This window comes from Phlebotomus papatasi, chromosome 2, assembly GCF_024763615.1.
Source record: "Phlebotomus papatasi isolate M1 chromosome 2, Ppap_2.1, whole genome shotgun sequence".
In the NCBI taxonomy this organism is placed as follows: Eukaryota; Metazoa; Arthropoda; class Insecta; order Diptera; family Psychodidae; genus Phlebotomus; species Phlebotomus papatasi.
The window spans coordinates 63,307,652-63,327,758 of record NC_077223.1 but is presented as its reverse complement, the minus strand read 5'-3'; the positions used below and the strand labels follow the sequence as shown (position 1 = coordinate 63,327,758).

The 20,107-nt window shown below is 34.0% G+C and overlaps 1 protein-coding gene across 1 annotated transcript in view; it reads right to left on the bottom strand.

Annotated features, from left to right (window-relative positions):
• The window catches only part of LOC129802646 (sex peptide receptor), a 127,089-nt gene that overhangs the window by 50,031 nt on the left and 56,951 nt on the right, over positions 1-20,107 (bottom strand). Inside the window, exons 3-7 of the mRNA XM_055848622.1 lie at positions 17,291-17,421; positions 17,156-17,217; positions 11,636-11,700; positions 11,457-11,514; positions 1,004-1,648 (exon numbers count right to left, since the gene is read on the bottom strand). Of these exons, the coding sequence (XP_055704597.1) occupies positions 1,042-1,648; positions 11,457-11,514; positions 11,636-11,700; positions 17,156-17,217; positions 17,291-17,421 (923 nt within the window). The 3' untranslated portion in view covers positions 1,004-1,041. The remainder of the gene's footprint in view (positions 1-1,003; positions 1,649-11,456; positions 11,515-11,635; positions 11,701-17,155; positions 17,218-17,290; positions 17,422-20,107) is intronic.

Sequence of the window (20,107 nt, the reverse complement as noted above, 5' to 3'; positions counted from 1 at the left end):
CAATTATGAATGAAATAAACAATTCTCACAATAATGGCCTTTGCAAACTAGAGAAATGTATGTCCATATTTTACAGTTTTTCTTACATAAGCAAAACAATTTGCTTCTATATGGACTTTAATTTCTCTAGTAATGTACAGGCCATAAGGACCTCAATTCATTGGAATTTGTCAAAATTGTTTTTTTTTTTATGAAATTTTGACGTTTCATTCTACTGTAGTACAAGTTATTGTCTTCAATTTAGCAAATTTTGAAGAAAATTGCTTCTAATTTGTATAATGGTCCTAATTGCATCGACACACCATACGAACTTTTCGTCAATAGACATAAGGAAGAGTGGGGTAGTAGTAAACATGGGGTAGCACGAAACACTGATATTTGTGTCTATACTGCTTGGACTTATGACGACATTCCGTCAGTGGACAAGGATTCCTGTTCTTTGAAGCCTAATATTTAATAAAAAATGGAGTGTTTACAGCTACCCCGCGTTTACTGCTACCCCAGTTTCCCCTACTGAAGAAAATTATTTACGCCAGTGTAAACAAAATTGTCAAATTTTTTAATAATATCAAATATGGATATAATTTACTCTAGTGTGTAGAGGCCATAAGGAAGGCTTCAGAATGTCTGTACTAAATTCAATGCTCAAAAAATGTAAGCTCACTGATTAGTACATAATTGAATAAAATGCAAGATTATAGGGTGAAAGGAACGTCTATTGACACTTTAAGAACTCGTGTCAGCACCTATTGACACCCTACTCTGTACCATTTGGGATATGAAATTTGAACATCTCTGTTTATAGTAAAAGGTATATTACAGAAAAAACGTTATATTACTTATATTTTACTAGATACATTAAATAATTTTCAACATTTTGACAAAAGTGTCAATAGGGGTTCCCTGTCGAACAGACGTTCATCCGACCCTATGTACATTTAAGCTGGTACTATTGCAGAAATTGTTACAACATAATTGTTTAATTAATTTGGTTTAGACTTACCGCCCGTTGACATGCTGACTATCCGGTGGGGCGCGCCACTAAAGAACCGTTTCATTGGTACATGTTCTAGGTCCATTCACGATGGAGTATTTGGAGGAGTTGTCTTTCTTAGCTGCCCCAATGGGTCGCTTAATGAAGATCTCCTTGAATGTTTCCCGGAATTGCCTGGACATGCCACAGTAGATGGCAAAGTTGATGGGGTAGCTGACGATAAGGGAGAAATTGGCGAACAGCACAAAGAGATTGGCTACCCCATAGTCGAGGAACTCAATAACGGCTGAAGATATGATGTGCAGGGCTGTGATAACGGCCAATGGTATTTCCACAACTAAAAACACCGACACTACAACGATGAGCATAAGCGTTGTACAATTGGCATCCCTCAACTTCTTGCACTCCTTCTTGCGGTTTTCCCTGAAGAGCTTTTCACGCTTCTCTTGAGCTGACTTCATAGCCTTGAAGAGGAGCACATTGAGAGCGACGAGAGCACAGCAGGGTAGTAAGTGAACGAAGAGTATGCGAAAGAGGTAGTACGAGGTGAAGTAGAAATCCTCACCAATATATTCCCGTACCCAGTGTGCTGTCTCCAAGTGACAAACGTTCGTTGTCTGATTGTTCCATATGATGGTGCTTAACTGAAAATCCCTGGAGGGGAGAAGCAGTTTGAAAACTTTTTAGTACTCTGTTAAGCCGTCATATAATTAATTAATTTTCTACACTAAATCTGGAACAGTCTGCCCGAAAAAAAAATCAGATTACTTCCTAAGAAAAAGCTGTGAAAAAGCCCCATCACCATTCCCGCTGAGAAAGTAGAATAAAAGCTCATTACACGATACGTGATGAACTCTCTATTCTTCCAAGTTCATTTTTGATGAGATACACGCGTCATTTCTCATCACACCAAAAAGTGTAATGCAATTAATCACAGTGGTAAGTCGGGATTAAAACTTTTTAATTGAATGTCTTGCTTGCTCTCGCAGTGGAAAGTTCACCATATAAAAGCTCATTTACACTCACACGCAATTTGAGAGGAAGATGAGGAAAACTGGGCTTTTTCAGGGCAAATATGTTGTGTGGTGTGATCTAATCTGCAAAGTTTACTTGAGATTTTTTTTTCGATAAGGCTTTCAAAGACAGGTTTTGAGTGTGAGAAAAGCAGAACTAAGCGAGGAATGACAAGAATATCTTGTTGTTCTGTAATTTTGTGGATATGAAAATAGGAGGGATTATGATAATCTCACAAGAAGCATGAAATATATTTTTGAAAAGTTAGGATGAGATTTTTTTTATCAGAATATCGATCTTATTCTTTTTTTTTTTTTAAATAAGACCAAGGTGTGAAAATCCATGTTGACGGAAAAATTGTTTGCGGAGAAAGAATGAGTGAAAAAAGCTTTTATACGTGAATGGATGAAAGAAGTAGAAAGTTTATTATAAAGTATATTAGGTGAGATTCTAAGTATTCTCATCCATTTGGGTGGCTTGCTTTAAAGTAATCCCCAAATCGTCGCTTCCATCAGCGAGCAACGTACCTTTCTTTTAACATCTTTTATACACAGATTAAATTCTGACGTTCAGTAAAACCAAGATTTTTGTTCAGAAAGTAGGTCGTGTTATAGAAATAAAAAAAATTTCATATAAATTGTAAAATTCCCGAAGAAATATTCAAAGGGAGCGATGTAGGGGAAAGTGCTCTCCCTTCGAACGTTCATGCCTTCGAATAATGTGAATTTCTTTTGTTTTTCGTAAGAGATTTACACTAAATAATCACGGAATTATCAACAGTTGAATGATAAGCTAACTAATATTAAATATAAATGTGTAATTCTCTTAGGAAAACTAAAAGAAAATTCACATTATTCGAAGGTATGAACGGTCGAAGGAAGAGTACTTTCCCCTACAGGTAATACACATTATTCTCATAATATCTTTCCCTGGGTTTTATTTGCGATTATTCACATTTTTCAAGTAACTTAAAAAAAAATAAAAATTTCACTGTCTTTAAACTTTCAAAATAAATGCAATGAAAAGAACACAAGGAAATATCGCAAATTATTTCAAGCAACGCTCAATATGATTTTGTCGTAACTTCTAACTATAAGCTGCCTTATTAGATGATTTAAATAAATGATATATAAAAACGCTTTTAGTTTATATTATTCATTTATATTTATACTGGACGTATTTTATTTTTATTCTAAAAAGGATGAGGTCATTAAAACTGTCGACAATGCTCTAAAATACAGTAAAATTCGTATAGGGGAAAGTACTCTCCCTTCGAACGTTCATACCTTCGAATAATGTGAATTTCTTCTACTTTTCTTAAGAGATTTACACATGATTCTCACAGAATTATCAATAATTGATGATAAGCTAACTAATGTTCTCAACTCATTCGCGATGCCAAGTCGAGGTACTACCGAGGCCAGTTAGATCCCTCTCTTGACCCATCCCTTTTATGGCGCAATGTCGGCCATCTTGGCTTGAAGAAGTCATCTCAATCCGGTGTTGCTGACCCGGATGAGCTGAATTCTTACTTCTGCTCTGCGGCGCGTGCTGGGGCCTGCTCGATGCCCTCTCCTTCTGGAGCTCTTCTTCCTGAGTTCAATTTCGTTGCTGTCTCTCCTCAAGTAGTTTATTCTGCTGTCATGAGGATGAAGTCGACATCTTCAGGTGTTGATGGCCTTCTTCTTGATTTTGTTCGCCTCTTGCTTCCGATTATTCTCCCCTGCCTCACGGAGCTGTATAATTTTATAATCACTTCCTCCTCTTTCCCAGCTTCTTGGAAGATTGCTCTTGTGACACCTATACCGAAGGTGTCCAATCCCTCTTCTCCTTCAGATTTTAGGCCGATTAGCATTCTGCCATCGCTTTCGAAACCACTCGAGTCTATTCTTCTCGATCAGATGACTCTGCATCTCGAGAGTAATGGTCTCCTGTGTGAGTTCCAATCTGGGTTCCGCAAGAACCACAGCACTATAACTGCTCTCCTCAGAGTGGAGCATGATCTGGCGTTGGCGCTGGATAGGTCCATGTTTAGTGTTCTTATCCTCCTTGATTTCTCTAAAGCTTTTGACAGCATTCCGCACAGTCTGTTGTGCCATAAGTTAAAAGATCTCTTTGGGTTCACTGAATTTTCAGTGAAACTCATTAGTTCTTATCTTGCGTCTCGATCGCAAATTGTGAGATCAGGTGAGAAATCATCAGCTGCCCTTCCTCTCACTCATGGGGTTCCTCAGGGCTCCATTTTGGGGCCAATTTTATTCTCGTTATTTATAAACGATCTCCCGCGTGTTCTTAGATACTGTGGGTATCATTTGTACGCTGATGACCTTCAGATTTACTGCTCTGGGGATGCGTGTCATTCATTTCATGCTTTTGATGCCATTAATGATGACCTTTCGAGAATCTATCAGTGGGCCAACCGCAATGGACTTGTTCTTAATCCGGCTAAATCTCAAGCTTTAATTATTCATACAAGGTGGAGGAATCCTGATCCTTACCCTTTATTTCTGGGGAATGAGGTTATTCCTTTCACTTCCAGAGTTAAGAATTTGGGAATCATTTTCAATGAAACCCTTACTTGGACTGACCATGCAGCTGAGATTTGTAGAAAGGTTTTCCATACCTTGCGCACTCTTAGACGTCTCCAAGCCTTCACACCACAGGGTACCAGGCTCCTACTTATTAGGTCCCTAATTATTCCTTTCTTCACCTATGGGGCTGAATTATTTTTCAGCGCCAGTGTTGAGACGAAGGATCGCCTGAATAGGGCATTTAATTCTTGTGTGCGTTACGTTTTTGGGTTGCGCAAATACGATCATATTTCTCCTTGGGTTGACTCAATCCTAGGCCTTTCTCTTGTCCCTTATCTGCAGACTCGTGCTGTTGACTTTGTCTCTCGATTATTGTACACTGGTGGGCCAAGGTATCTCACGGAGTTTGTGATGACTGGATCATCCACTAGGGCTTCGTGTCTCCGTGTGCCGGGTTCGGGGTGTCGCATTCTCCGCAATTCCCTTTTTGTAGAGGGAATTATTCTATGGAATAACTTACCGCGTGAGCGGAAGAGGGAGCTTATCCTCAGATTTGTGTCTACCACGCATTCCTTAAATCCCGCACAAACAATTGTTTAGGGAAATTCTTTGTACAGAGGACAGCTTGTCCTATTTATTTATCAATAAATTGAATTGAATTGAATTGAATGTTTCATAGAAATGTGTAAGTCTCTTAGGAAAACTAAAAGTAAATTCATATTATTCGAAGGCATGAACGTTCGCAGGGAGAGTACTTTCCCCTAGTCGAGAGCAAGTTGAGGTAAGTGAGGTAAGTGAAATATGTATCGCAAATGAAGGTTGGATCGTGGCCCTGACATACAGTCAAGGTCTTTAAGTATCAACAAAACGTTAGAAACGTATTGGAATTCATGCGAAATGGACTTATCCTAAATTAAGAAAAATAACTTTTGAGAATTTATCATTATAATTAATTGTTAAATAAATGGAATTTGTCCACATTATTAATTGTGTGGAGGCCTAAAGTTTGTCTTGCCCAAAAACGGGCAACGTCAATGGAAATCGAACTTGCCGACATTAAATCCCCTATTCCGCATAAGGCAGGGGACGACGGACGAATACACAAATAGGGGGTGATCCACATCACCGTCTGTTGTCCCTCGAACGTGCAACGCAGCTTCTCAAACGATTGAGAGACTTCTATGTCTTTCAGTCTTGGTCACCACTAGGAGGAAGACCTTCCTTTAATTCGACAAAATCTGGTGGTAGGACTTCCTTTCACAGATGAAGTCTGGCCTCCTGTGAAGATTGGTCAAGTAGTTTGACAGAGTGGCAAAAGCTCTTGTGAGACTACAGCCTTACTCTTGGTTTTTTGTGACCATGAAGAAGATTCTTAGGCTTAGAAAGAACCTTAGACATCTCTCTACTGGAGATCATTTGTCTCCCGACCCGTGGTGGAGCAAGTCCTGCTAAGGGATAGAGTTTGTCCACCGGAGTGCCTTTTAAGCATCCTGTTATAATACGAGCGGTATCGTTAAGAGCGACGTCAACTTGCTTTGTCGACAAAATTAATATAATACGATAATATTGAGGAAGCAATAGTGAAAAATTGTTCTAATCCAGACTACAGTAGACTCTCATTAATTCGGCTCTTTTGATATCGGACTATACTTATTAATTTGAGCAGAAGTTAAATTAAAAAAAAAAGTTTGTTGAAATTTTAAAGTTTGACTATGATTATTATCGAGTGAAGCAAATAAGGTAAAGTACCCTTACTCGACCGGGTTCCTCTATTCGACCGGTGGGTCAATTTTTGAATATTTGATGGTGAATTTCATCAATTTCTATGAATTTGTCACTGATTCGTATTATTTAAAGAATAATTGACCTATTAATGTTAGATCATACACAAAATATTATAGCAAATATAATTAAATTGAATAAATAAATCTACCGGTCGAATAGAGGAACCGGTCGAATAAAGGGTACTTTACCTTATGCTCAAATTTGCTAAGTTTGTCTTAAGTTATGATGTCATTTTGCATTATTAAGGGATTTTCATGAAATTTACTATAAATATGAGTATGTAAACTTAATACTAGTATTTTTTAATAATTCTCGAAATTCTTTCCAATTCGGCTGAAATTTCGGTCCCAAATGACTGAATTTGAGAGAGTCTATTGCACATGCAAAGATTTCTTCGCAAAGTAAATTTTACATTTTGAATTCAATTTGAAAATGAATTTGAGATGGAATAAATTGAATTGCTTTAGTCATTATTCCATAAAAAAATATTTGCATTTGGAATAGTGCTTGGAACAAAGAGTGGACGGAGATATAACTTTCCCTTGATTTTTTCTTTAATTTCTCACGACGTTCAGGCTTCCAATATAGGGCAAAAATCACGTATAGGATGGAGAATATGCTGCTGCACTTTACTTGGTCTTATCACAATTTTTCAATTTGAAGTGCATCATTCAAGGGACTGACACAGATTTCTCTGTTAGTCCTCCAATTTTAAACTTGGTGAAAAGAGTATTCATCCTCAAAACGTTGCGTCGGTCGTAAAGAATTAAAGAGAAAAGGAGAATGGCAAAGTGGCCCAGATTTGCAGAGTGCTCAAACTCTCACGAGATAAAAAGATCTACGAGAATCATATTGTATTTTTTCACATAATTTTTGTGTCAATAGCGGTTTAATTATCGATTTAAACTGGATCAAAAATTATTTAAAAATCATAACAAAATTTATAATTTTTTAATAAATTGCAATTTTACTGCTCGAACTCAAACAGAGAGCAGTTATATAATCGACTTTTTTTGATGACCGTCCTGGAGCTTAAACGGTAAATCAACTGTCGGTCTTCGAAAACCCCCAATAAAAAAAAACAATATCTCCAGACGGTTTTCTTCTTGCCTCATCCACCATCCTCCTCCATCTCCTAAAACACATGTTTTTCTAGTTATTTTTTTTGTAAGAATTTGACTTTAAAGTTTAATCTAAACTGTTATGAAATAATTTTAGAATGCTTCAACATTTAAATTTAAACCTTCGTAAATTCGATGTCGAAATTGATTTTCGATTGAACGAGCGAAATGTCGCCTGGGGCTACCTCAAAAAACATATTCGAAAATAAAAGGAATCGTAGGAACTATTTTCAAAATAAATAAAAAAAGAAACATGGTTTTGGAGAAAAAGGGGAAAACGGAGAAAAACATTTTGAGATAATATTGACTTATGGGAAAGTCACCGAAGAAGGGACGGCGATATCTCTTACCGTTTGATTTCTATCCTGGTGACGAATTTTCGGACAAATAAAAATAAAATATTAATGGTTAATCCAATTACGAGTATTTTACCGAGTCATGGCCGATTGAGAAAAAAAAATGTTTTGGAGCGGTATGAGGGATGTTCAATAATGCTTTTTATTAGCGTTCCCGAAGACCGAAAGTTCATATCTCTTACCGTTTAAGCTCCAAATCGGTGACAAATTCAAAAATAAAGAATCCCAGCCGAAAGTGGATTGTATATTACTGCTATGTTTTTGAGTTTGAGCAGTAAAATCAAGAGAAGTCTATTTTTCCATTCACTATCTGCTATATCACATTAAATTGAAACTTTACTGACAACATTGCGCTTGCAAGTTTGTTTTAATTAAATGGAAATGCGTTGTGATAGTTTAACGCTAATATTGCTAAATATATTGTGTTTTGTGGAAAGTTTGTGAATATGAAAATAAAATCACATAGGATGTTCTTACTTAGAGTGTTTTAGTGAACTGAAATTATGTTATTAACTAATTGTTATATTATTACTTCTCCAAGCCTTTCCAACTAACTGTTCTGTTATAAAATCTTATTGATTCTAGGGTTAAAAATGCTAAATAATCTATGATGAGGCTTGATCTCAAATATTGTAAATTTTTCGCTACATTATTGAGTGAAAAATTCTAACTTGTTTTTAGGGATTTAACGAAAATAAAATCATCAATCTCTAAGTTTTTAGAGGAAGTTTCAAAGTGCATCAGCAATATTCAATTTTGATATTTTTTTTTCTTTTTGCAATGTTTGTATTGTGATATTAATGAAAAAAACATTATTACGATTATTATAATAATACTTCCTATAATATAGTCAATAAAAATTCGTGCGGGATATTACATCAAATATTGCGATGTGTTTATAAGCAAATTGTTATTATAATATAAATAAACATGTAATAATATGTTCCAATATCCATTAAAATATTTCCACGCCTTCCAATTTGAATAACAACCCGTTGCCAATTTAAATCAATTACAATTTTCTTTTTTATACACTGAAAAAGATGATTTTTAGCTAAGTTGGCAGCAGAAAATAGCAGAAATTACAATTTTATTTTACTAATAATTTATTATATAAAAGAGAAAGAATTCAACATTTATTTGTTTAAAATTTTGCGTATCAGTATGGGATTGGGGGAATCCGGAGTAAAATTAAATAAAAAAAATGTGCTGTAGGGGTATTCTGTAAGGATATCACAAATGTTATAGGATAAATTCTATTGGCATATTCGGGAGCAGGACAATGTTATACTCTAGTGAGCATCGAATGGCCATTGCAAGGAGTTCTGTAAAGCTCTTAGTTTACTAGTACACTGAGAGAAATCCGAAAAAGTTAAAATAACATTCCGGAAATGTTTATTTTACCCTCCAATATTGATCCAAAATCGGTGTAAATATTACCCTTTTTAGGTGTATTAGGGGTTAAAGTTACCCTTTTCATGTTAATTTTACCCTTAAAAAGGTGTAAAATTAACATTGAAAATGTTGATATATTTTTACATTTAAAAAGTGTTAAAATTCTGAGGAAAAAAAGTTAATCACACCCTCTTTTTTTCTCAGTGTTTAGTAAGTTTTTTGTAGACTTTTCAATTCAATTCATAAAAGCTTTTAGCTTATAAAATTAAAATTATTTAATAAAAAAAATTCAATTGGAGATATTCCACTGTAGTCCATTTACTTTTCTCCGAATTAACCGCATTGGTTTATAATTAGTCATATCCATATTCCTGTCATACTGTTACAGAATTCTCCTAATGGTATGTTTCAGAAGGAATATTGAGCAAATTAGCAGACTAGAATTTTTTTCTTTGGTTGATAGAATTAACTAAGCATATGTGTTTTAGTATGTATATATAGCATATATAGTATATACAGCACGATAGAATTTTCGATTATTACACTGAGAGAAATCCGAAAAAGTTAAAATAACATTCCGGAAATATTAATTTTACCCTGCATTATTGATCCGAAATCGGTGTAAATATTATGCTTTTTAGGTGTATTATCGTATAAAGTTACCCTTTTTCATGTTAATTTTAACACCCTTAAAAAGGTGACCCTTAAAAAGGTGTAAAATTAACATTAAAATATGTTGATATATTTTTACACCTAAAAAGTGTTAAAGTTATGAAGAAAAAAAGTTAATCGCACCCCTTTTTTTCTCAGTGTACTTAATGGTAAAGCAAGTTAGAAAATTTTACTATTTTTATATTTATAGCTACGGTACACCTTTTATGGCCTCTACACACTAGATACATTTATGTCCATATTCAAGAGTTTTTCCTACACAAGTGTAGGGAATTTACTTCAATATTGACATTCAATATTGACATTCAATATTGACTCTAGTGTGTAGAGGACATTACATCAGGGAAATTTCAAGAAACTAAAATACACATCCCTTTCTCAATGTATTCGCATATGTTTATCCCACTCTTTCGTACATTGAGAAAAAACGGGGGTGCGGTTAACTTCTTTTCCTCAGAACTTTAGCACTTTTTAGGTGTAAAAATATATCAACATATTTTAATGTTAATTTTACATCTTTCTAAGGGTAAAATTAGCATGAAAAAGGGTAACTTTAACCCATAATACACCTAAAAAGCATAATAGTTTCACCGATTTTGGATCAATATTGGAGGGTAAAATAAACATTTCCGGAATGTTATTTTAACTTTTTCGGATTTCTCTTAGTGTACTCTTCTTCTACATTTAAATATCACACCAAATTCAATTAGGATCAATCTAATTTGAGGTGCGAATGAATGGGATAGACATAATCAAAATGTTTGAGAAAGAAAGTGATGTGAATTTTGAATTCATAAAATTTTTCTGATCTAAAAGGTGTAGGGTAAGTGTACTAAATTTAGGCCAACTTGCAATTCCGGCCACTTTTTTGTTCTTCGAATTTCCACGAATTTTTAGTTTTTGCATACCCTCTTTAGAGATTATACACTTCGACAAACGAGATGATGTGAAAAATACATTGGAAGTATTCCGGAAAAGCAAGGAACTATGAGAATGAAGGTGACCGAAATAGGCCACCACAGCTATGTCTACATTTTTATTAATTTTAAAATGTAAAGAATAATTTTAGAGAAAATAAAGACGATAAACTGTCTACAAGGATCCAAGGAACACTCCTTAACTCTTTCGCGTCTTTAGGGTAATATCATGACTCGGGGAAAAAAGTTTTTTTTGGGTATTTACATTAATTGAAATCTATCTGTTCGTGCACGACATCATAATAGAAGGATGTAAGATTCTTGGCTCATTTTCTCAAGACTCCAGTTAGATTTCAATTAATGTAAATAGCCAAAAAGAAACTTTTTCCCCGGGTCATATATGACCCTAAAGACGCGAAAGAGTTAAAGAGGAGTAATAAAAGAATTCAATTTGTATTAAAAATATTACATTTCAAACTTGATACTTTGGCGCTTGCATGCAACTATGCCGAAATTTGGCACACTTACCCTATTTGAGCTATTATAAACCAAATTTCAATTTCAAGGTAGAATTTGAACTTGTCAGATAGTAAAATTTTCTAATGACAATCGTGCAATATTTTCTCAGTGTACTCTACCAAGGAGAAGAAAAGTTCAATGATGGTAATTACCTATCGACGAAACGGGTACTCTGATGAAGCATTGCGGCCACGAAGGTATAGAAGATCACTGAAATGTGATGAAGAAGTTAATATACATTATTATTTGGTGAAAAACGATACACATTATCGACATTATAGCATCGTTAGCCCACTCCACTGAAGAGTACTTAATGCAATTAACAACTTACCTTTCTTTACGCGGGGCATCGTGCACCAGGTACGCGCGACGGGCGCATGACACACATAAATGTATCTGCAAGAAAAACCATATTAGACTTCATTCAATTTCCTCTTAACATTATCAAGCTAGGGATTCTTCTTCAGGAGGATCCACTTTGGGGGGTGATGCAATTAAAAACACGCTGCTAAGGGGAGATAAATGAAGCGGATAGCTGTACAATGTTTAGCTCTTAATAAATACAATTGCCTCACGCCAAGCACACTCTCCATATAATACAAAATTGGAGGCTGGTAACGTAAATGGTACCCAGGTATGTTTCGGCAAGATTGACGATAAGTAGGACGCTCGAGGCTCAAGTGCCGCCGGATATTTATGTAAATGTGAGAAAGTTTGAATTAATTGCCTCTCACATTACTGAATTTGCAGGTAATTTGCGAAATTAGTGATTTCTTAGGCAGAAATTGAGTTGTAGCACATTTTGGTACAACAGTAGATTTTTCATTCGAATAATTGGGTTAAGCAAGCAATGTTAATACATCTAAATCTGATTTACTCTGTACTACAGATAATTTATGGATAAAATTCATTGACTTTTGATACAGAGAAGAAAATGTTGTAAAATTAAATAATCTTTGATTAAACTAGAAGAATTGAATTTGTGATACACTTTTTTTTAGTTTTAGGTGTTGTAATTTTCGGGTTCCGGTCAAAATCCCGAAAGTCAAAATATCGAATTCTTAAAAGTGTCATAGCTACTTCCGCGATTGCACTCGCGCTTGCTGGAGGCAAAGGGACATCTTCTGTGTCCTGGGAAATTATTCTAAATATTTTCTTCCATATAATTTAATTCCTTTCAGAATTTTGAACTTTTTTTTAATCATTTTGTATTTTTGCAAACATTTGTTTGTACATTTTTGTTGGTCTGGTAAATCTTTACGAACAAATGACAAAATTTTACGAACATTTTTCTGTGTGTTTACAAGAATTTATGAACAAATGTTTGTAAAAGAATAAAAAATGCTTGTCGATAGATCATTTCACGATCGATATTTGTAAAAAAATGTACAAACGTTTACAAACTGAATTGTAAATGTTTGTAGGGAATTCACAAACATTTACGAACAATTTTACATTTGTTTTCTGTTAATCCTCGAAAGAGTTTTGGGAGGTGAGGGCTCTATATAATTTGGTTTAAATAAAATTAATTTGGTATTTATAATATTATTTATATTTAATATAATATATTATAACACTGTGCAACGATGATTTTGTCCCTGGGTTCTCATGCTATTTTTTCTATTGCTAGGGTCAAATGATTTACGAAAATACTTATCATTTTGATTTCATTTGGATTTTGCGCCTGGTATTTACGAAAAACGGTTTTTTCCGTTTTTTGATACTTGGGTGCCTATATCTCCGAATCTGCTGAACTGATTTATTTCTTACTTTGGAACAATTTGTTCTCCTTTAGATGACCGATAAATCTTCTGAACAGATGAAGTTCGTACAACCGACACCAGCGGCGCTGTAGTCCCATAAATGTCAGAAAACATGTAAAAATCGAAATTTGTAGCAACTTTGATCAAGAATATCTCGAAAACTAAAACCGTCCTTAACAATCTTATTTATGGGTTTGATAGAGAATTTTATTAGCTACATTTTTGTTTATATACAACTTTTTGCTCAGATTATTTTTTAACCTCGAAATTGAGGTTCAAACGAAAAATGAGCATTCAGCCAACTTAATAAATCCTTCACAATTTCGAGTGTTATTGCTTTCTTTCTTCGCAATTAGGCAGTACAAGCTTTTATTATATTATTTAATACTTAAATATCGATATTATGGTGATTTTTATATGACATTTTAAATTTTTAAATATTATTTTATTCCTTGGAAACTTGTATAAAACTTTAACATATGTGATATACATAAAGTAACAATTACAAGTTCAAAAACTAGTTTTAGATTTATTTCGACGAAAATCACGTAATTATGAGGTTAAAATTGTAGGATTGTAGATAAATGTAGGAAATTTTTTTAAAGAATTATAAAAAGAAATGAATTTAGAAAAAGGATTTTTTTGCAAAGTTTTACATATGTAACTGGTATGTAAAAGGTAAAATAGATACTTATTGATTCTAAAACGTAAATTTAACAAGAAATATTCTTTGAAATATTTAAAATTTTGCAATATGCAGTTAATATGCCTTTTTTGTAATAGTCTTTTGAGATTGAAATAACACTGAAATCTTACTGAAGATATTGTTTGAGTTATTACCTTGTATTATATCTAAACACATTTTATAAAGCAATGAGTATTAATAAAGTCCTGCAACTGTAAGAAAAGTGAAAATAATACTCTGGGTTATCTAAACTTGAAAAGAAAAAGTCAAAATTTGCGAAATAGTTAAGTTTTTCTTTAGTTGGCTGAGTGCTCGTTTTTCGTTTGAACCTCAATATCGAGGTTAAAAAATAATCTGAGAGAAAAGTTGTACATGGACGAAAATGTAGCTGATTAAATTCTCTATCAAACCCATGAAACAGATTGTTATGGACAGTCCTAGTTTTCGAAATATTTTTGATCAAAGTTGCTAAAAAGTTCGATTTTTCCATGTTTTCTGACATATTTGTGACTACAGCGCCCCTGGTGTCAGTTGTACGAACTTCATTTGTTCAGAGGATTTATCGGGCATGTAAAGGACAACAAATTGTTCCAAAGTAAGAAATAAATTAGTTCAGCAGATTCGGAGATATAGGCACCCAAGTATCAAAAAACGGAAAAAACCGTTTTTCGTAAATACCAGGCGCAAAATCCAAATGAAATCAAAATGATAAGTATTTTCGTAAATCATTTGACCCTAGCAATAGAAAAATAGCATAAGAACCCAGGGACAAAAAAAAAGTTCAAAATTGTTGCACAGTGTAATTATTATTATATTAATTATTATATATTATTATATTAATATATAATATAATATAGTTTAATTTATAATAACATTCATTATTTTCCTTTAAGTATCTCTACATAGAAAAAAGTATTTTGTAAAATTGTTCGTAAATGTTTGTGAAATCCTATGGCTGACTTACGAAATGCTCGTGAATCGTATAATTCATAAACAAGTTCGTAAAATTTTGTAATTTTTTCACAAACATTGTTCGTAAAATGATCATTTGACGAACATTTTTTGTACTTTTACAAATATTTGTTCGTAAATGTTCGTAAATACACAAAAAAATGTTCGTAAAATTTTGTCATTTGTTCGTATTTGTTTGTAAATTTTTGCCAGACAAACAAAAATTTACGAACAAATACGAACAAATGACAAAATTTTACGAACATTTTTTGTGTGTTTACGAACATTTACGAACAAGTGTTTGTAAAAGTACAAAAAATGCTCGTCAAATGATCATTTTACGAGCAATGTTTGTGAAAAAAGTACAAAATTTTACGAACTTGTTTGTGGGTTATACGATTCACGAGCATTTCGTAAGTCTGCCATAGGATTTCACAAACATTTACGAACAATTTTATAAAATATTTTTTTCCGTGTATAAGGGGTGGTATAACCTTTACATAATCACGAAAAGCTTTTTCCCAAAAAAAATCTGTTGGCTAAAAAATCAATATGATCCACTTTTTAAGAAAAATAAACTCCTTCAAATTAATCTTCACACTTTTGCAATCCATTTATTCTCTTCGAATGGCACTTTTTTTCTCAGTCGAAGAAAATGAAAAATGACACAATGTGCTAACTTTCTCTTGGCTGAAATCCTTCATCCTGGCCGAGGAAAGCGTATTGTTTTCATGCCCAAACACCCAAACAAAATATTTGTGTTATCAGGAAACTTTCTTATAGATTTCTGTGCTAAGTCATCATTACCCGTTTGTCAATTTTTGCTGTGCACTTTGGAAAGAACAAAAATTAACTTCAAATCACTTGATAAACTTCGCACGTAGGCATGGAAGCTTAAACGCCCTTGACAAGCCACGTGGATGTCGGCGAGGAGTTTTTTTTATAGGTCTGGCGAGACAGAGAAATCCATCTTTGTGTAGTGCCAAAGGCAAAAAAGAGCTCACAGGGATTGAAGTATCTCTTCATTTGAACTGAGAGAGGAAGCTCAAAGTTGAACTGAGGTGAGTTGTATTTGAAATTCATGGGGCTTTTTTTTGGTCGAGGGATGAAATATGATGGAGGATTTTGATGGGATGTCAGAGACTTAAGTTAAGCTTGAGGATTTTACGATTCACGCATAAATTAGTGTTTATTCTTCAAGACGACGTACAATGAGAATTGGACAAATGAATGAACTTTAAAACTCCAAAGTTGAATAAAAGCTAGATAAGAAGAAAGGCTCTCAATCAAAATAACACAATTTTTAACCCTTTCACACGATGATAAATTCGATTTGCGGTTTTTTTTTATCATCACAGAAAGAAAAATCCTCTTGCAGAAAATTCCACTCACTTTCCGAGTTATTGTGATGGAATTTCATTATATTGCGTCTATATGGAGACACTTTCTCCGGGTTTGTAGAAGAAAATTGGTATATTGAAGAGAAAGAATTTCAAGACAAAAATTCTTCTAAGCTTTTTCTTATGTGGAATGCAATTAGAATTCAGAAAGTGAAACAATTTATTCCTCCGTGAATGTCCTCCCTGGAATAATTAAATATATTCGCCAGGATAGAATAAAGCAAAAGGTGCCCCCTCATTATGGAGTTTTAGGATAATGATCTTGGATTCAAGTTACATTAGTCAATAGCGTTAATTCCCCAGAATTAGTCTTGGGTATGTTAAGAATAATCTAACGTGACAGATAAAGGAAACTCTAATTCCACATCTTGAGGAAAACTTCAAGAAAAACAACTAACATTATACGTGCCCTAAATACTCAATCTTAAACTATGTGAATGTGGATTATAATTGACATCTTAATTTATGTAATGAAAGTCAAGGATGAACCTTGAAATCTGTCTTGCAGCCTACAGCAAATGCAAGAATCTCATAGAAAAACTAATGTGAATAACGGTCTTCAATCCTTTACTGTGAATTCACAGTCAAACTTAGGGTAAGTGTGCCAAATTCCGGCCAGCTTCCAATTCCGGCCACCTTTTTTGTTCCTCAAATTTCCATGAATTTTTAGTTTTTACATACTCTAGAGATTACACAATGCAAAAGAATAACAAAAAATGTAGCTTCGACAAACGAGATGACGTGAAAAAACCATTGGAAGAATTTCTGAAGGGCAAGGAACTATGAGAATCAAGGTGGCCGAAATAGGACACCAAAGCTACGTCTACATTTTTATTTATTTTAAAATGTATTAAGAATGATTTTAGAGAAAATAAAGATGATAAATTATCTAAAAGGGTCCCAGCACCTCTCCTTAAGTAGAAGGAATGAAAAAAAAAAATCAATTTCTATTAAAGATATTACATTTCAAACTTGAGAGGCGCTTGCATGCAACTATGCCGAAATTTGGCACACTTACCCTATATAAGTTTTCATATTATTTCTTAACTTACCTTTGAACCGCTAACGCTAATGTAAGCCAAATAGAGGCTGTGTGAAACATGGCGGGAATCACCTATAAAGAAGATTTTTTTTTTGCAAATTTTGGATAAATTTTAAAGAAAAGGGATGTTTTCTTCAGAACTTACCTCGTTGAGTGCGTTCCAAGCATAGCACGCAAGCGTAGGTGAAAGGGGTTTATAGTGATTACCTAGGGTAAACATATATATGAGTCCCGGCGCAGGAAACAGAAGCGTAAACATATCACAAAGAGCCATGGCTGTAAAAAATTAAGAAAATAAAATTTTATTATGTGATAACACTTTGTCAAAGGTAAAAAATAAAAAAAGTGAGCTTAGTAAAATATTTAATGAATAAATTATCCTTTCTTATAAAAATTAGATGAAAATGAAAAAGTATAAAAAGAATATCGTTATTTTTTTTGGATCCAGCTTGTAAAAGAATCCAGAAATAAGAATATAAACAAAATTGTATACACTGCAATAACTGGTAGATAACGGTACAATCCCTAGGAATTCTAGGGAGTATGATTCTCTGAACTGTGATCGAATCCATACATAAACAGTGGATTTGACAAGTATACAAGACTTCTAGAAATTAATGGATACACCATAGCGACTTTGGGCTGGGTAGATCTGAGGATTAGCCAAAAGATGGTTTAGCGTAATAATAATTGAAATAATGATTAAGGTAGACTCAAAGGAACGAGTTCCGGTCAAAATCCTGAACATCGTAATCGCAAAAGCTAAAGTCCCGAAACCCAAAATCCAGTACAGCCAAAATTCCAAATGAGCCAAAATGCCAAAACCCGAAATACCGATGGCCAATATCCCGAAAGGCCCAAAATTTTTAAAGTCAATACGAATACCAAAATCCCGAAAAAGCCAAAATTCCGAAAGCCAAAATTCCGAATTCTTAAAAGTGTCATAGCTCCTTCCACTATTGCACGTACACTTGTTAGAGACAAACAGAAATTTTTTGTGCTTTGTGAAATTATTTTACACATTATCATGAAAGTGATTGAACAGACTTCTGTTCGTTTGGTACGTAATCCCAAGAAATTTTGTGTTTGTGCACAGAGAGCGACAATCAGAACAAGTGATTCCCAACTCACAAATTTAACCAAAATAGAGACAGGAAAAAATTCCTGCTTCCACCCAGACTTGAACTGGGGGCCTTTCGCTGTCTAGACGAATGCTCTATCATCTGAGTTATGAGGGCATTGGCTCTGATTGTCTTTGCCACAGATATCAACCAATTGCCATGTGCACTTCAACTCGTTTTCGACTCACTACAAGCCTAGAGAAACGGTATCATGCGTATACGTATACATTATCCTTCGAATAATTTCGTTCCTTTTAGGATTTTGACTATTCGGGAGTTTGGATTTCGGCATTTTGGTTGGAACTGTAAAAGAACACCTATTGATACTTTAAAAACTTGTCATGACACATCTATTCTCACTTTCAGTATCATTTTGGGATATCAAAATTGAACATATTTTTTTATAGGAGAAGCAGAAATACGTTATATTACTTACATTTATGTATATGGACAACAGGGGCACCACCAACACCCGGTAGCACCAAACACTGCGATTTTTTAATCAGATATTCGACTTCGGAAGACAAGACTTATAGAAATTTATAGGCATTATAGGATTGCTTGTCCATGGAAGAGATGGTAAAGATGGTCCAAGTAGTTTAGAAATAAAAATTAGTGTTTGGTGGTAGCCCGTGTTTGGTGGTGCCCCAGTTTCAACATCTCATTCCCAGTTTCAACATTAAATAAATTTCAACATCTTGACAATAGAGGTTCGCTGTCGCAGAGGTGTTCGACGTTCTACCCTACATCTCCATTAATTTTTCACTAAGACGCTATTTGGTCTTGAAAGCCAAAATCTTAAGATCCAAAATCTGAAATAACCAATAACTCTCTTTTTATTCTACACTGAAAATTTTCCTATGTCTCAATAAGTGAAATCAATTATTCCCCAAAACAATGAAGATTTTCCTTTTGTCCCAAACAAAAGAAATTTAATAATAATATCTGAAATTTTGGCTTTTGGTGATTTTGGACTATTTGGAAATTTGGTTTTCCAGTATTTTGGCTTTTAGGAATTCAGCCTAATCAGGATTTTAGCACTCGAGATTTTGGCTTTAGGGATTTTTGATTTTTTCGAATTTGGCCTCTCAGGATTTTGGCTTACGGATTTTGGTTTTCGGGATTTCGACCGAGCCTATATATTAGGGCGTTTCAACTAGGAAAAAATTTTTTTGGCACTATTCTCACGGTGTTGTATTTGATGAGACAAGAAAGTTTTTCTTCTACGACCATATGATCAGACGCTGTTTAGAGGTGGCTGAACGACCCTCTCTGTAGTGTAAAATCCGGTAAAATCAGAAATTTGTTCTACAGAGAGGGTTGTTCAGCCACCTCTAAACAGCGTCTGATCATATGGTCGTAGAAGAAAAACTTTCTTGTCTCATCAAATACAACACCGTGAGAATAGTGCCAAAAAAAATTTTTCCTAGTTGAAACGCCCTACTATATATCTAATTTTATTAATCTTTGTACAAAAATTATAAGGCAATAATTTGTGTCACTGTCGAGCGTAAAGACGAGTTCTGTTTCCTAATTAAATAAACGGATAAGAACTTAGGGGTCTTGATATCATGTAAATATGGTCTGCAGACAACTACTACACCAATTCCTTATTAGTCAAATCTCGAAAATTACCACTTAGATATTTTTTCAATTTGAAGAAAAGTACAATAGAGGAGAGTAGAGGGAGGAATATGACCGATTGACAATAAAAATAAAATATACGAAATGATAATTTAGGCTTATTATTTCAGCGTTATTCTTGATAAAGTTGATCAACTGATTAAAGTTGAATCAGTTGAGTATGTTATCAAATACGAAAATTTTACCATAAATTGTCG